We start from the raw sequence: 17,659 nt of genomic DNA, 5'->3' as shown, positions 1-17,659 counted from the left end.
GACTATGTACTGAAATATACAAATGTTAAAGAATGGGTGGAAAAGGTTTCTGAAATCCTGATTTCCCTTCTGCTTTGCCTCACACAAATTCCACGCGCACCTGTCTGCTGTTCTTGGGGAGCATGGCATATTTCACTGCTGACCACCCCAGTCTCTCACCCCACGGCGCTGTGGGAAGAGTGGCAGTGTAATTAACCCCAGGTTTGCTTTTCAATTTCTCAGATATAAATGCTCATTTCTGGATTTACTACTTCCTTCCCAGCCTGTTTCAAAGCGTAATCCAGGGTTGCCAGGCAGGTACACCGCTAATAACCCCTGCCTCTGCTCTTTTGTTACGCTATTGACTTGTGTGCCAACTTGGAGAAAAATCCCCCTTTCCTGCCCTTCGCTGCCTGCTGGGAAGGCGGTGGTTCACCCGTGGAGCTCACCCGCACCGCCACCCGGCGCCAGGGCCGAGGTGACAGCGAGGGGTACGAGCACCTCCCGGCCCGGGCGGGCAGAGGGTCCTGCGGGGAGCCGAGGAGCCGCCCCCAAGCAGGGTCTCGTCGGGCCCTTCTCCGCGGGGCGTCCGCTCCTCCTCGGGGCCCCGGCCCTTCCTCGCCGACCGGGGGTCCCAGGGTACCCTCCATCACGCGAACGGCCGCGGAAAGAGGCGGGGGCCGCCCCGCCCCGCCGCCGGGAGCCGGGCTGGTCCCGCCCCGCCCGGCCCCGCCGCGCCCCGCACCGCCGGGGGCCGCGCCATGTGCCGCCGCCCGCCACGGGGGCCGCGCCGCGCTCGTCGCCGCCGCCGCTGAGCGTGCGAGGGGCGGGCGGGCGGCGCGGCCGGGGCGGCCCGTGCGGCGGAGCGAGCGCCGGCAGCGCGGCCGCGGGGCGAGCGGGTCCATGGAGCACAACCACCTCCACCTCCACAACGGCTCCCTCCTGGCGCACCACCGCTATGGCTGCGGCTTGGGATACGCACCTGTCGTCTACTACAGCCTGCTGCTCTGCCTCGGGCTGCCGGGTGAGTGCCGCGCCCGGCCAGCGGGGAGCCGGCGGGGACGGGGCGCCGTGCGCGGGCTGCCCCGGGAGCTGCCGCGGCGGGGCGAGGCGGCGGGGTTCCCGCAGAGCTGCCGGCAGCGTCTCCTGCCCGGCTGCCTGCGGTGCGGGGTGAGCGCGCTGCGGCGTCCCCGGGCTGCCAAAGGCACCGGGGAGGCGTTTTTTCGCCTGCTTGGTGGGGGTTAGCACGGGCGTTCCTTAGGCAGGGTCTCCACTGCCTGACACGCTGCTGTCCCTGCGTTTTCTCTCTTGCCGGGGTTTGTCCCTGCTTGCCCTCGCACCGCTGAGGTCACTTTCCCACCCGGACTCGGGCGCTCTGACTTTGAACTTGACATACAAAGTCTCAGCCCATCGTGAAGTTTCTGCCATTAGCAATTCGGCCAGTTGAAGACAAAGCGGTACCGAGGACAGCCGGGTCTGGCCCCTATCGATCGCATGCCGGGCCGGCAGTCACCAGAAGCGTAGCTGTCGAGTTTTTCTGGTGCAGATGTCTGCCTGACTCTGGGGCAGGGCTGGCTTTTTAGGAGCAACATGCCACCAGTAAGGAGCTTGGCTGGGAACGAGCACGCTATCAGAAGGTTGGCAGATGATTGCCTGTCCCTGCGGCCGATGGAGCAGGACAGTATTTAGAAAGTCCAGTCTTGAGGTCAGTGCCCTGGAAAGGCAATGGCAATGCTGACACTGAGATCTCTTGAGTACAGGTACAGGGCTCCAAAGAAAGTCCCAGCTCGTAGGCACCAGCCTCCAGACTGCATAACCCTCAGTGAAATTTCCTACTTAAAAAGGGGACAAAGACAATATAGAGATGCTGGGGATGAGAAAAGCAAGAGAGACCCCAAATGGGGAAGGAAAGGATGTTTCAGACTTGGGTGTGAACACCTGTGAGGCACTGTTACCAGCACGCAGGTATCCACAGCTCAAAACGCGCAGATGCCACACAAGCATCACATCAACATCACTGTCTCAGTGGAGACAGCGGCCTGAGCAGGTTTTTCCTCCCGGAGGGGGCTGTCTGAGGCTGTCAGCGAGACGCCTTGACATGCCGGACCGCACAGAGCTGCTCGTGCAGCACCACTTCTACAGCTACAGACTGGGCTTCAGCCAGCAGAGCTGCCATCCCGGTGCAGCCTGGGTGGGCAAACCTCACGGCTTGCTCCCTGGATTAACACCCCCAGCCCCAGAGTAACTTACGGTGATCTCAAGGACAGGCAGAATGAGTTGGGGAAAAGTTAGGGCAATGTGATGCACTGAGGTGAATCGGTATTTTAAGGGTGCAGGACAAGAGAGCTTGGTTGTGTCTATGTACAGCTACACGTTTACAGTGCCGTGTAAAATGGCAAGCAGCAATGATAGTTAATAGTCTACAATTTCTAGGTGTTTTGTTCACTTTAATTCCTTCTTCAAGCAATTAATTCATAGAAAATTTTTTAATCAGACATGAAGAGAAGCCTGCCTCTGAACAGCAACATGCAATTACCACTCTGCATATGAATTGATGTTCTTTGTGTTGGTTTTTCTTTTTTCCCTCCCGGGCTTATAATTAAAATTTTGAAGATTAGCTAATAGTTCAGAGAACAGGAAAGTTAAGTCCTATATTTACCCGCACGGGATTCAGGGCATAGGCAAGTGTCTCTGCTCCACACCACTGATGGGTCTCAGCCCTGACCTGAAGAGTCCCCGCCAGCAGGGATGGGGAGATAGTTTCCTCTTCATTAATTCCTTAGGGGCTGCTTAGATCTCCACAGTAATGAAAAACTCTGATTTCAACACCTGTTCCCTAGGAACTGACCAGGACCCTCTCAAGATTATCAGGTGAAGAGGTTGTTACGAAGCACTATGGCTAAGCTTGCTTTGTATGTCTCTGAAACAGGGGAAAGTCTTACGTGCACAGACAAGAAAAATCACTTAATGACTGTTCTGCACATACTTGCACCAGCTCCCTAAGGATACTGCATTGTAATTACAGACCTAACGCTGTCATTCTAAGAACATGGTTAAAATCAGCACACCATCCAAATTAGCAGTGGTGACACGCGTTTCTCAAGGGATCAGACATTGGTTGATTAAAGCACTGGCACCAGTGGCAGTGTTTAACAGAACTAGCCAGGGCATTTGGTGCTGCAACACTGCTGAGTCCCGTGGACTTACATCAGGTATGAACGTGTCAGCTTGTTCAGTGCACGTTATCCGAGGATAACATTGGCACTAACACCTGAAAACGCCGCACACATAAACGCACAGTATGCTGAGTGCATGAGAAATTTGTGATTCTCACCCTGAGACTGCACAGAGATGAGAACAAGCTGGATACATTTAGGGGAAGACTCGCGTGGCCAAGCTTCATTGAGGATGTGGTACAGGGCGAGAGCAGTGCTAGAAAGAGCTTTCTATATTTTAATTTGGAGCTGCTCTTCAGTTTTCTAACATTAGAAAATTGTAAAGGTAGCACACTTGTTTCCTGTTAGGAGAAGAACCCTGAAGTCTGTGGAATCTGGGTAATTAGCTTTGCATGGCACCAGGAATTCAAGAGAAACATCATCTTGGATCTGTCCTCAAATACAGTACTAGTGCAGTATTTTGCTGAAATGGAAATGGTTAACCCTGTGCCTTGGAGAAGAACTGAGAGAGGAAACTAGTTTAACTGTTTCTGCCTTTCCTGCTTTACTGTCTGAAGGAAATTCACTAACTCAACAACTCCACTTTGAGGCCAAGTGATGCCAGCCCTGATTGTGCATGCAGAGAAAGTATCCTTTGCTCTCCCTTGTATAACCCAGGCATCTCAGCAGATCCAGTTCTCAGCAGTGGCTCTTTCTCCCTCCCTGTTCAACTGGGCACCAGAAAGTCTGAAAAAGGCAGAGACGAGAGACAGCAAAGTGAACTCCCTTCACCCGTGCTCTAGCAGTATCCCACAGAGGCAAGTGCCAGGCTGTGCCCTTCAAAGAGGGGCAGCCACAGAGGTTGCACATTGACCCTGCAACAGCAGGTACTGTGTGCTGGGGGTGGTTGCAACTCTTCTAGAGGTGATTGTGCCTTCGAATCAGCTGAGATGGGAGGTTTCTTCTTTTCCCTCTAAGCATAGGCCAGCAAGAGAGAGACTGTTTTCTGAAACTTGTTTTGAGGGCAGATGTGCAAAGGCATCCCACATGTGTGCAGACCCGCTGCTGGGAGTGGGAGTGCCCCAGGAGTGGGATGCGCGGGACAGGGAGAAACTGCTTGTGCAAGGGTGGGGAGCTGAGCAAGGCAGCAGTGCTGGAAGGGGGGTCATACTCCTATTTAGAGGGGGGTTTATCATTTACAGAGCTGTTCTGCAGCCCCTGCTCTGCCATCCCTGCACTCCCCTTGTCTGTCAGAAGGAGAGGACCTCTGGAGCACATCCAGTTAGCTGGAAGGCAAGAGAGGGGCTGTGGGAAGGCTTAATGGAAGTGTTTTGTGCTTTAGTGAGAGAAAATACCAGAGGTGTTGTCAGATGTGGGGAAGGGAAGAAATTGCTCCAGTTCAATCCAGGAGGGGCTGGTAGGGTGAGGAAGCAAAGAGCAACAGGTACCAACTGTTACTTGGACACACTTTTGCATCCTCCCAGCTAGAGGGTGCAAACAGGTAGCTTTCGTGTCAGACCTGCTGCTGGACAAGACGTCATGGAGATGGGGACAACCCAGGTCATTCCAAGCCCAGCCACGAACAGAACACATTCAGCAGGCTCCATGCAGAGGGAGAGAAGCTGTGGTCCTGACCTAGAGAAATGTGTAAGCTCAGCAAGGGTGCCTGACCTTTTTAACACACTGTCAAGGGAGGGCTACGTGTTACAGACGTTCCCCAAACAGATGATAGACTGTCTGTCAGCTTCTTCCTAGGGTGTTGGGTCGACATGCAGGTATGTAACGTTTGCATTGTGCCATGCACGGGCAAACTGAAATGATGGAGAAGTGGTCCTTTTAGAGCTTTCTCCCCATGTGCATCTTGGAATAAGGAGGCTCTCTGGGAGGTGTGCAAGCCTGGGTCATTGTCCTGGCAAGGCAGCTACTGGTGGTGGGCTGCGGGCTGGGCATCCCTGATCTAAGAGACTACCAGTGCTCAACAGCCCAGCTGTGCTCCCTCCGCTCCCCAGCGGTTAGGGGAAACGAGACCTGAAGAGCGTTGTCAGCTCTATGCTCATAGCCACGATCTGGTTAGTACCACAAGTAGGAAGGGGGACAGGTAGCAGTGTTTGTTGATGGCTCACATGACATGTAATATACTCTGTAAATACCAAAGCAGGCAGAAGGTAGGTGTACATACAGCACACAGCAGTACAGAAGTGTGTCTGACCTGTTTTGGATTCTTGCCATCTACTGCCTAGTATATTCTTCTGCAATCCCAGTACAGGCTTCTGATTAAAGAGAGCGTTTCCAACACCTGAATAAATAGCCTTTCTCATAACAGCATACCTGAACAACAGCAGTGCTAAAGGAAGATCTGAAAATATGAGTGGGAGAATTGTTATGTGCAGAGTTATGACCTTGAAAAAACAGCACTTTTCGGCTGTTGCTCATTAGGTAGAGTTCACACAGTGAATAAGAACTGAACCCTCCTGAGTCCTGATTCAACCCCGCTTTTATTCAAAGACCATACTTTCTCTGACTTAAAATCTGAATTGGACGCAAAGCCAGTACATTGCATCTTCCTTAAAGGAGGACAAATAAATTGGCAGAACTTTAGCTCAGCTATTGGAGCAGTCGAAGGGCACTGCAGCACATTACAGTAGCGCTACTGGACAGAAGGGAACAAAACTGCTAACTTGCTTAAAATGAGTCACTTCCTATTGTAAAATGAATGCTTTTTCTTTAAGGAAAGAAGAATCATTATGAAAAAGAATAGATTCATTACAGTGTTCCTGCACAGAACCGGTGACAGCACAGCAAGCAGATGGGACCAATTTAGTTTGGTCAGTATGTCTGACCAACTGCAGCCTGTGGCCACTGCAGCCTTGCAGTCTGAAAGGCAGCGTGTGGCTGGATCTGTGCTAAGGCAGAAGAGGACTTGATTGCGTATCTCTGAATGTCACTACAAAGTACAACTGCTAACTTTGGTTTTCTTCTGCTACATCAGTAGGAAACAACGCTGTCAGGGCTGTAATGATAACGAGGTGCAATATTTGGGAGGCTCAGTAGACTATGAAGTGCACAACCTTGCATGGCAGGCTGCTAAAATGGATTGGAAAGGAAAAACTCCAAAGGAGATTTTTTTCTTGAAATGACAACGACACAAAAGAGCAAGCACAGCCAGTTTTCACGGTAGGTGGGTAATGCAGAGCCCCCAGTTAAGAAGTCAAGCCATTCAGAAGCACTAGGCAGCCTAATATCCTGCTGTTCTTCATCCATCCCCTTACTTAGTTCTATCCTCCTCCTCCTCTTTCTGCTCCCCCCTGTAAAATGGGGGTGAATCAGCAGAAACGAGCCAGCAGGAGAAGGCCTTCATCCACATACGTCAAAACAATTTGCTGTAGGCAAATAAACAACACGGAGATGTCCCAACATGGTGCGCTCTCTGCTTTTGCAATCCCTGGCCACAAAAGCCTTCACCTTCCGTTTCAGGTGGTCTTTTTGAGCCTTTAATCTCTTCTCCCATTAACTCTGAGACAGCAGAAAAGGAAACAAAGCCAAATTTAACCCCTTGCACACAATTCCTTTTTTCATTCTGCACAGTAAAATATACATACATATGTATGAACCCCAATGTTCATATGTATGAACCCCAATTATACACATGAACCCCAAATGTCTGGAGTGCTGTTGGTGCCATTCTGGAGGTGACCTGATGGGATAAGATGGTGTTGGGTTGCCCCCCAGGACACCAGTTTAGTTGTGCAGAGGGAGTGAAGTAGAGGCAACCGAATAGGACCAGAATTAGCAGTACAGCAGATGGCCAAAAGCAGCTTTATTCCTTTATCCATGGAAGAGGAAAGAAACCTGCCTATTGAAACACTGAACACATCTTTTCACTGGAATTGCTCTCTTCTACCACCTGAAACAGAGTCCCAGAATGTACAGTCATTTAACTTCTCCATCGTTTCAATCATCCGGTGCACTGACTGCACGGATAGCTGCACTAGAGGTTGCTTTTGGTTTCAAGACAAATTACCTGTCAGTCAGTTACATCAGACTAGGATATTTCAGAAACATTTGTTCATTCCAGGTGTGTTTTCTTCAATATCCAGACTAGCATACGAAAAAGTGGCATGTCTAGTGTGGATGCAGTATATTCTCCGTGGGGGAAATAAAGCCAAACTGCGATAGTTTTACATAGTCTGTAATTTCCTGCATATTGTGTAAAATTGGCATCGTCTCTGAGAAAGCTTGGCCAGGGGATTTGCAAGCATGAGCTTCTACTGCATTAGCTAATGCTTTAGGAAGACATAAAGACTTTGTTTTTTTAGCAAAACCACCGTCAAAGGTAAAGTCCTCTTAATTATTTATGTTTAGTAAAGAATTCATGCCAGTGTCCTTATGAGATCACGTCCTCCCTCCATCCTAGTCATCCCATCAAATACCTTTGGCACCCACCTCAGTGCTCTGGCATTCACTATCAAAAGGGTAGAATGGTTTTGTCATCCTTGAGCTCAAGTTACTCAGCTTGAGATCTCTTAAACTTCGCTGGCAGCCTACACGTGGAAGCCACAAGACACCTGCCAAATGAGACACCTGAATTGCCTTGAAAATCTCCTTCTGTGCAGATACGTTGTGTGAATAACCAAATTCCTGTTATGATTTCTGCATTATTTTCTCCTCCCAGCACACATTTCCATTAGAAAGCTTTACTGCTCCAGTAGCAAGATGCGAGGCTAGATTTTGAGATGTGTTTTAGACGTTTTGAGCCTTGTGTGGGTGCCTCTAAGAAAGGCTTCAGAGGGGGAATGTTCAAGATTCATTAGAGGCTTTCTACACTGTAGGCCCAGCTCATGAAAGGTGGACAAGGCAGGTGAAGTTGGCAAGAGGGGAACCAGATCCCTGTTCCATTTACACGTCATCAGTGAACACATACTGGGCTTCTCCACGTCTTAGTCTAGTGTTCCTTCTGGGCCGTTCTCATATTGCAGAAATAGCCCTATTTTATAAGGACTAGGGAAAAGCCCTACTCCAACAGTCTAGGAAAGCCAAAAGCAACACAATGTAATTACGCCTGTGTGCCATACAAGTTACTGCACTTAAGCCTGAGTGGTTGGCAAGGCTTAAAGCGATTGCTGGCCGTTGGCATCTCCACACCATTACCGTGTCTGTGCCCTCCAACAGCAAGGAAGTGCTTTGGTTTGATTAAAATCCTTTTCCAGCCTCTGTGACCCACTGACGGCCAGTGCCAGCCACGGAGCAGAGTACCCTGTTCACTGCATCCTTCCCCAGAGCTGCCTCAGCTAATAAACACTGTCAGTGAGGAAAACGGCTCCAGATTTCATGGTCAGAATCTGGCCTCTGCCGCCAACTCATTCATTCACCTGTGACTCGTAAGCATGAGGCCGTGACGCGTTTTCTCTGACAGTCACTAACCCGGTCTTCCACGTATGTACGGGAGGTTGGGTTGTCCTGGGCAGGAGCTTGGTCATCCTCTACCTCCAGGTTCACTTTTGCCCTCAGAGCTGGTGTGGTCTGTCCCTGCACATGGGATTTCTAAGCATGAACCACACGAGTGCCTTCCTGTAAGGTGTGGAACCTCCTCCAGTGGCAGTCCTGCATCCATGCCTGCCATCCTTTTGTGATGCTCGGTTTTTGGCTTAGATCCCTCTCCATCCCCTGGGAGATGATGCAGACACCAGCAGAAGGGACTGATGGCTCTTCTCCCCACCCCCGAGGGTGAGTGAGTGGGTGCCATTCAGCGGTGCTCAGACAATTGAACAATAAATAAATCCATCAGTTTTAAAAATCAGTCCTCACAAGGACTCTCAGGGAAGCAAAAACTTGCATTGCACTAATTATATTCTATCAAGTATCTCTTTATGCTTCACAACAGTTTTAGGAAGGATGTCAGGATGCAATAATAGAAGAATAAATGACATTAGCCATGAGCAGGCCCTATTGTCCGCATCTGCTGTATGAGTTCAACCCATACCAACTGTAAAAGGAAAACATGGAACTGTCCTGTCTTCTTTAAGGGCAAACAGCATCCAGGGGTCATTTTAAAAGACCACATAAGCATCTGTAGCCAACATCAGTAATAAACACATGTTTATGTTGCAACAGCTTTTTTTTTTTCAATTAATTCCTGTTACGTAGCCTCCATCAGAAATCACTCATTGTCATCATCTTCTCCAGAGAGCTCCCACACAAAGTAAGGGCCGAATGCCATCCTCGTCTCCAGTCTGGTAACTATTGGCAAACGACTGTTAGTAATCACGGTCAGATCTGGCTGCTGGACGTGTGGTACCTGTTTACATTTTAATATTGCCTTTTAGCTTAGAAGAAATAATCTATTCCCGTCAAGCTAAAACATCACTTTTTTTCACCATATATTTTTAGCGTATTGTACTTACAGTCTCAGAGTTTCTAAACCTAAGAAGGAGGTACTAGTAACATTTTTTTCTGAAGCAATTTAAAATTTCCCGTTTGTAAGCCGTCTCTCTCGGTGCCAGTCAGGTGACTAACGCGAGGCCGGCAGAGTAGTTTCACACATGGCACAGTGATTTGTAGGGATCCTAGCAACAACCGCGGTTGGTAAAAGGTGTCCATTATATTCAGTGACCTAATGTTTATCGCGCTCGGCAAGCGACGCTCTCGGCTACTTCGTTTAGGCAGTTTATGATGCTGAGCTACTGAAGCACACAGCGGGCCGTATTCCCAGCGCAGCGGCGCTGCCGCTTGTGTTGTAAAGGCCATTTCACTGCACAGGCTGCTGTGTGTGTGTGAAACGCTCTCAATAAAAAAAACCCAAAGCCCAGAAACATGCCTATTTCTTCTTCAGACAGACACAATTGCTCCTGCTTAAGTTCACACACGGTGATAATAGTCAGCGGAAGGAGCTCTGCAAATCCCCTGCAAAGACCATGGTTAGGCACTATTTGAGCTGTGACTGTAATACGTAAAACGAGAAAATGGGGAAAAACCGTGTCTTTAGGTCACAGGCACTACATCGAGGAGGCACAGAAAACTGCCGGGGCTCTGCAGGCAAGGCAGCGTGGCTCTGGTACAGGAAGCAAACCCAAATCTACATGAGAACCAAGGTTACTCCTAAGGGAGGATGATCCCTCTCAGATACACAGGACCTTCAGTAGCGTGAATTTCAGTGCTACAATTTGTACTCAGAAGCTGATAAAGTCAGAGGAGATGTCAAAGGAGAGATGTAAGCATCCCATGACAAAGCCTGGCTGAGTTAGAAGGCTGCCATATTTTGAGCAGCATGGACCCATAGTGTTTGGGTGCCAGAAACTTTCAGATGCCATGTCTCAAAGGCATCCTCATGACTGAAGGGAAAGAACTGAGACTGCTGTTTCTTACAGTTGCTTCTCATCATCTGTTAGTGGCATCTCAAGGCTTCAGGCAGCTAGTCCCTAATCAAGCCCTGCTTCTCAACCAGATATTTATAAATTCAGAATACTGCACTGCAGCAAGTGATGCTGGCATAAATTCCCATCTGTCACCCCCTAATCAGCTCCCAGCACAGTGATCAATCTCTTTCAAATTCAGATGATCTTAACTACTTAGTATCTAAAGAAAACTCTGCAAGAAACAGGCAGTTTACTGTCCAGGACAATTTAGGGGCACTGACCTATCCTGCAGTAATAGCTCTATATACGTTACAGGAGAGACAGGTATTTTTAGATCTCCATCATCTCTGCCATAGTCCACATCGCTGACTATAATATTAGTGCAAGAATTAAGGTAAACAAGTGTAAAACATGGTCACAAATGCACTTTCATCACCTTTCACCCACAGTAGGTAAGTTTTGCCCGCAGGCGAGCTTGCGGGGCACTGAGCAGGCACCCAGGAGTCACCGAGACACTAGCACAAGGACACATGTTCACACGGAGCAGTGTTTCCATCCATTTCCCATTTTATTGAGCTTTAGATAGCGTTTAAGGACACACCAAGGACCAGCTTAACACTGGCTAGGAAATAGGTGAAGGACTGAGACTCATCAGTAGCTCATCTCCACTTTCCCTATACAACACAGCATGCAGCAGGACAAATACTCCCAAACCCTGTGCTAAGATGCTGTCATACTGGCAACTTTCTGCTGCACCCCAGTATATATCTGTTTTCACAAAGTAAATGATACTACTATATTTCACATCAGCCAGCCAGAAGAAGCCCTAATGTGATCCCAGGGAAAGCATTTCCAATACAAGATACAGTAACTCTTGCAGAAAAATTGGATAGAGCTTGCAAGTACTTTGTCAGATCAATTTTCTAATCCAGCTCACCAAGCAAAGCTTGCTGGTGTTAAGACAAATAACTTGCATTTCAGTACGTGCTGTTACTGCCGTTGCTGGGAACCCTGAGAAAGGCGGGGGAGAGGGTACAGAGGAAAGGACTGCTCGTAAATCTGCTCCTGTAGGAAAGTGGGAGTGGGGTTAGAACCCAACAGCAGGACCTCCACGATGGCAGAAGGGATGGGGAGCAGGGCTACTGTGCCTGGACATGGCGTGGCCTCAGCATCCCTGTGGGAGCTCCTCTGACAGTCAAGCCAGAGTTCCCAGCAGGGACCAACGTCCTCAAGCATTCCCTTTGTTGCACGCTGCTGCCGCTGGAGTGAGTCAAATCTGGAGGATTTAAAGAGAAGATGAACCCCATGGGTCACATCCAGTATCTGTGAAGCTGAGATACTCAGCCTGGCTGGCCAAACCCAACAGTAGCTGCAGAGTTGTGGTAAAACACTCCAGCTCGAGGATTTCCTTGGCAGTACATCACTCACGGCATCTCTAGGGCATGTCAGCAGGCACAACAGAGGTGTTTTGTAAGCAAGTAAGTGAAAAATGACACAGCAGTTCTGGCTATATCACCCCATGTCTGTTCTGAGCTGAAATCAATGCCGTTGCATTCGTGTTAACGGAGGGCAAAATTAGGAAAATTCCCCTGAAGGTGATTTGAGACAATATTGTTGCAAAGAGCATGTTTTGGTTTTTGTTGTTTTTGTTTTGTTTTGGGTTTTTGTTTGTTTGGGGTTTTTTGTTTGTTTGTTTGTTTGTTTTGGTTTGGTTTGTTGCTTTTTTTTAATTTAGGGAAGAAATCAGTTGTTTGGATTAGTTTTGTTCCAAGATAGAAAATTAATATATTCAATAATACAAAACCGGGTGACACTTATGAGGGCTATTTACACCAGATCATTCTCTGCTGCAGTTCATTTCCCAGGTGGCAGAAATCTGCTCCCAGACCCCAGGCTTTAGAGGCATTTATTGGAGGAGGAAGTTTTCTCCAGTGCCAGGTAAAACAGTTAAAAAAAATGAGTGTTTTCAGTTGTAGGACATATATTCTAGGTCTTCATTACCTTAACGTCAGCAACTTCCTTTCTCTCTGATTTAAAGGAATCCTTACAATTATTGTTGATTTGTTTTGGGAAATCCATCAAAGCTGCCAGAAATGTTTGAAGCACTGAACGCACAGAAGAGGTGATTTATAGAACACTTATGAAAATGTCAAATAACAAATTTTTGGCAGTCGCTTGTACAGTAAACCAGATCTCTGATTTTTAAGCACTACTTCAGGTATTCCAGCCAAGTCATATAAACTTCTGATGGGAACAAGCTCGCCTGTCTCATTCCAGCCATACCGCTAGTAGGAATAATAGGATTTTTATTTTTTTTCCAATTCAAGACTACACTAAACATGAGCAAGCACTTAAACTTCAGCTACACCTTAGTGCCCCAGGAAAGCTCTCAAGGGCTGTAAGGGCTGTTTGTGTCCATGGCGGAGGCTCTTCCTGGCCAGGGGCCATAGGACTGAACCCTTCCTATAGCACCAGTTCAAGCAGCCCCTAAAGCACATCTTTAAGTTGAATCACAGCTTTAGAACGCTGAAGCAAGCCAGACAGTGAAATGGCAGAGACAAGAGACTTCAGCACTTCACCACGGTATTATTTAAGCATCATACATCAATACCTCTAGGTGTGGTTTAGGTGATGGGTCAGTATTGTGGCCAGAGAGTTGCAAGTACGTTCTTTTTCAGGAAACTCCGGCATGTTTACACTTGGGCTGAATCAAGAACATTCTTCACATCTGATGTGACCAGCAGGATTTCCTTAAAGGCTCAGCTGTATCACTTCAGAGGAAAAATGCCTTCCAGTTGAAGGACTTCTAAAGAGCAGCTCTGGATAAGCAAAGCAGGTCTTTGTGGAGCAGATTGTCTCAGTGGTGGGAAGGGAAATGCTTCCCCAGAGCCCATCTGTGGGAGCACAGGTCAGACAGCCAAGACTGAATTACAAGGGATTCATCCTGGGCAGAGCTGGAAACTTTTGAGTGCTGCAAAGCACATCCAGCTCTCCAGAGGGGCTGAGGATACATGTTTCCCTGGAAGTCTTTTTCTCGATTAGGATCCTGCTTAGTCAAGAGAGAATTACCTAATCCTGTTGCTTTTGATTTCAGCTCTTTTTAGATGGAGTTCAAAACTAAACCAGGCAGGCACCATGAGCTGGGATGAGGAAGAAAACGCATCTCTCCAAAGCTCGCCCCACCGTTCTTCCTTTGTCACTTTAAAAAAAAGTGAAAAAGGCAAGGGGGGAAATACAAGAGTATGTGTGTGTGTGATACTACTTTTTATCCTGCTGCTCCATCCTGCTGCCCCCACTGCCTCCTGTGCACGGGCAGGGGTCTCAGCACTCCCTGCTCGGGACGCTGCTGCCATGGCCACAGCAGGAGCGGGGCTGACCAGAGACAGCAACAGAGCCAGGGCCATAACTCTACATCTGCTCTGAGGAGATGGCAAAGGGCTGCTGGACACCACCTAACCCTGTGTCTGAAGCAAAGATCCCGACTTTCTCTCTGTCCCTCATCCTGATCTCCCAGGACAGTGAGGGTCAGCGTGTATCCACAGCTGGGAGCAGAGCCCCATGCTCCTCTCATAGTGTTCTCCTTTTGGTTTCTTGAACTTTAATAAAGGCGGTCATATTGCCAAGTGCTTGAACAGAGCTACTGCTCCAAGCAAGTGCTCAGAAAAGCTAGTGTCACATCTAATAGCCTAACTCTGTGTTTCTGTCTCCACAGCAAACATCTTGACAGTCATCATCCTTTCCCAGCTTGTGGCTCGCAGGCAGAAGTCCTCCTATAACTATCTTCTAGCTCTAGCTGCTGCGGACATCCTGGTTCTCTTCTTCATCGTCTTTGTTGACTTCCTCATGGAAGACTTCATCTTAAACAAACAGATGCCTCAGGTACTGGACAAAATAATTGAGGTCTTGGAATTTTCTTCCATCCACACCTCCATTTGGATTACGGTTCCACTAACGATCGATAGGTATATAGCTGTGTGCCATCCACTGAAGTATCACACAGTCTCCTACCCTGCTCGTACTCGAAAAGTCATTGTGAGTGTCTATATCACCTGCTTTTTGACCAGCATCCCCTACTACTGGTGGCCCAACATTTGGATCGAAGACTACATAAGCACATCAATACATCACGTCCTCATCTGGGTCCACTGCTTTACCGTTTACTTAGTGCCCTGCTCCATCTTCTTCATCCTGAATTCCATCATCGTGTACAAGCTGCGGCGAAAGAGCAATTTCCGGCTGCGAGGGTACTCCACAGGGAAAACAACAGCCATTTTGTTTACTATAACTTCTATTTTTGCCATACTTTGGGCACCAAGAATAATCATGATATTGTATCACCTCTACGTATCGCCTATAAACAACAGCTGGGTGGTACATATTGCATCGGACATTGCCAATATGCTAGCACTGCTGAACACTGCAATTAATTTCTTCCTCTACTGTTTTATTAGCAAAAGATTTCGCACAATGGCAGCTGCCATGCTGAAAGCCTTCTTTAAGTGTCAGAAGCAACCTGTGCAATTCTATACAAACCATAACTTTTCCATAACGAGTAGCCCTTGGATTTCTCCTGCCAACTCTCACTGCATCAAAATGCTTGTTTACCAGTATGATAAGAACGGAAAGCCTATAAAAATATCACCATGAAAAGGGCAATAGTTGAAATTTCTGGGTGCAAATTCTTTTCATGCAGTTACATCTTCAGGATGTAACTTGCTGAAATGGCTGTTTTGAAGAGTGGTCATTTGACTTCATTTCCCTGGGAGACCGAGGGCAGATCAGACTGTTACGGGGGACCAGGAGCAAAAGTGAGAAGGCAAATGCCTCCGTCTCTTACATAGCATTTTGAATATGCTTCAGAGTTCAAAGTCTTAGTGTTCAGTCGCACTCAAATGTTTTGCATCCCAGCACCAGTGCAGTCCAAAGTCATCGGCAGGGGGAAGCCACAACAGCATTTAATTACAACCTTTTAAAACACAACAACGAAACCTTACTTGACCATGCAGTTCGCTATCGACAGAGCAAACGGATGCTTTTACGTATTGTGGAAGGTGCCGTTCCTGGTCTCTGCACTTGCCAAAAATGATGTGTTGTTTCTGACCTGAAATGCCACCACGCACAGTCTTGCTGTTGGGAGGCAGCCTGCAAGACACAAACTGTGACAAGCCCTTTTGGCTCATCTGAACAAGGCTTGAGGACCAATATAGTACCTGTTGCAGCCTTGGCATGGAAAGCAATCCTGCAAGCTGCCAATATTTGTATGTTTCAAGTTGTTATTTAAGAACGCGACCAAGACAGGGGAGCTCAAGGGAGGGAGGGAGGTTTCTAGAGCCAAGAACAAAAGCAGTATCTTTTCCCAGCTCAGTTATGGTGTCTAAAGACTTCCAAGTGTGAGGCCAAGTCCTGCCTGATGCAGAGCTCCCACTGAAGCTGCTCCTGCGAGGTTTGGAGTGATCACAGCCTTCAGGGTCCTTCTTCATCAATAAAGATTCTCAGTTCTCCCCCATGTTCAGGCCTTTAAGGGATTAACATTTAAAAACCACAACCTAAGATTTTCTCCTGATGGATGATGCCATCCTATTGCAGATTTGCCATTTAATTGTTAAAAAAATGTATTTGTGAAAGAAATCCATTAAGTACCCAACAACAGTAAAAACATAGATCAGCTTGGACTAAGGCTTTTAAATATTTACCTTATTTAAAGTAGCTCAACTTCTCTTCCTTCACATTCAAAAACCAGCATCCCAGCAATGCTGAGTGTAGAAAATGAGGAGAGAGATATTTACAGGAAGGCTGAAAATGCATTTCTTTTAATTTTTCTCCTTTTCAGATCTTGGCATGTGGTCTCTCAGAGCCACATACCGCAACCTTTTTACTTCTGTATTGGGTACTTAATGCAGCCTTACCAAACGCAAGAGCAGACTTCCTTGCATGGTGAACACAAGCACAATGTGGCCAGTGGACACAGCAGCTTCTCTGTAACTGCAAATAAGAAGTAGCCTGGTGCTAGCACTGCGTTTGTGCCTGTGCCCATCTCCATTGCCAGCGGGGAGCTCATGGTGCATCAGGGACTAACGTAGCAAGGTCCTCTGAGAAGGGACCCAGTCAATCTCATGTTCGTGGGATCCGAGGGCTGAAAGCATCTCTCTAAAACCCATGGACGGCTCAGCTTTGGTGCATTGCCCCGAAGAAGCACCAAGTCTGCACTAGTCCTGCTGAGGACAACAGCCTGGTTCCCTTCTGCCACAAAGGTTATGTTTTCACACCGACTCATACTGGCGTCCCACAAGAGCGAAACCCATGCCAGATCCTTCCCCAGGAGGGAACGGCAGCATAAGGCACAAGCCATGAAGACTGAGACCCCAGGCAAAGGCTGGATTGTGCGTGGAGGGGCTTTCTCAGGAGAGACTGAGGCTACTCAGGTCAGTCAGGAGCACAGAGAGGGGATACCCAGCGCCTTGGGAAGTACGCACCACCCAGTCCTCTCCCACCGGCATAGCAGTTGGGAGACCTGCTCAGCACTCCTCTGCAAGGTGCCGGAGCACCCCAGGGACCACCATGCTGGTTGGAGCGAGGAGAGGGGCACGTCTGGGGAAAGGAGGAGCTGAAAGCAAAACCTGACCCTTCCCACCCTCACCTCCCCAGGGGATGCTACCCACCCAAATCTCCCCAGATCCAAAGGGAAACAAGGAGCACCCCTCATCCTGTTTGTCCCTGTGATCTTGACAAAACTTCACACTTACTTGCAATAATAAAGCATAAAAGGGATGCTCAGCCTTGCTGTCTGTCACAGCAGGTAAAAATTATTTTTCCCTTTACTAGTGTTTTATAGAAATTCAATTTTGTGGCCATGCCTTCTACCCTCCTCTCAGAAACCTCTCTCTGGTCTTTGTCAGTTGGTAGTAACCAAAGTTACCGTGTGAAAAAGGTACTGTATGTTTCATTTTGAGAAAACACTGTATTTATAATTTATTTTTATTCTGAATTTGTTATGAAGAATGCTTGTCTGAGTTACATGTGAATGAGTCTGAAGTGCAATATCTATATAGATAAGTGGTTCATTTTTGAGAATGTATCTGTTAAAAAATTATTTATACAAGAAATTCACTATTCTACTTAATATAATAGTAACCTTACAGAAAATAGTGAATGTTTAGGGCTTTTATTTATTAA

At 47.8% G+C, this 17,659-nt stretch overlaps 1 protein-coding gene across 1 annotated transcript; it reads left to right on the top strand.

Moving 5' to 3' along the window:
• The first annotated feature begins 882 nt into the window (after nucleotides 1-882).
• Nucleotides 883-15,133, top strand: GPR139 (G protein-coupled receptor 139). Its single transcript, XM_086622397.1, has 2 exons — nucleotides 883-1,003; nucleotides 14,199-15,133. Exons 1-2 carry the CDS (start codon nucleotides 883-885, stop codon nucleotides 15,131-15,133), a joined length of 1,056 nt encoding a protein of 351 aa, XP_086478523.1.
• Nucleotides 15,134-17,659: the final 2,526 nt, after the last annotated feature.

The sequence above is a fragment of the Tauraco erythrolophus genome, chromosome 17 (genome assembly GCF_009769465.1).
Source record: "Tauraco erythrolophus isolate bTauEry1 chromosome 17, bTauEry1.pri, whole genome shotgun sequence".
Taxonomy (NCBI): Eukaryota; Metazoa; Chordata; class Aves; order Musophagiformes; family Musophagidae; genus Tauraco; species Tauraco erythrolophus.
Note: the sequence above shows the minus strand (reverse complement) of the source record. Positions and strands in the feature narration are given on the sequence as shown.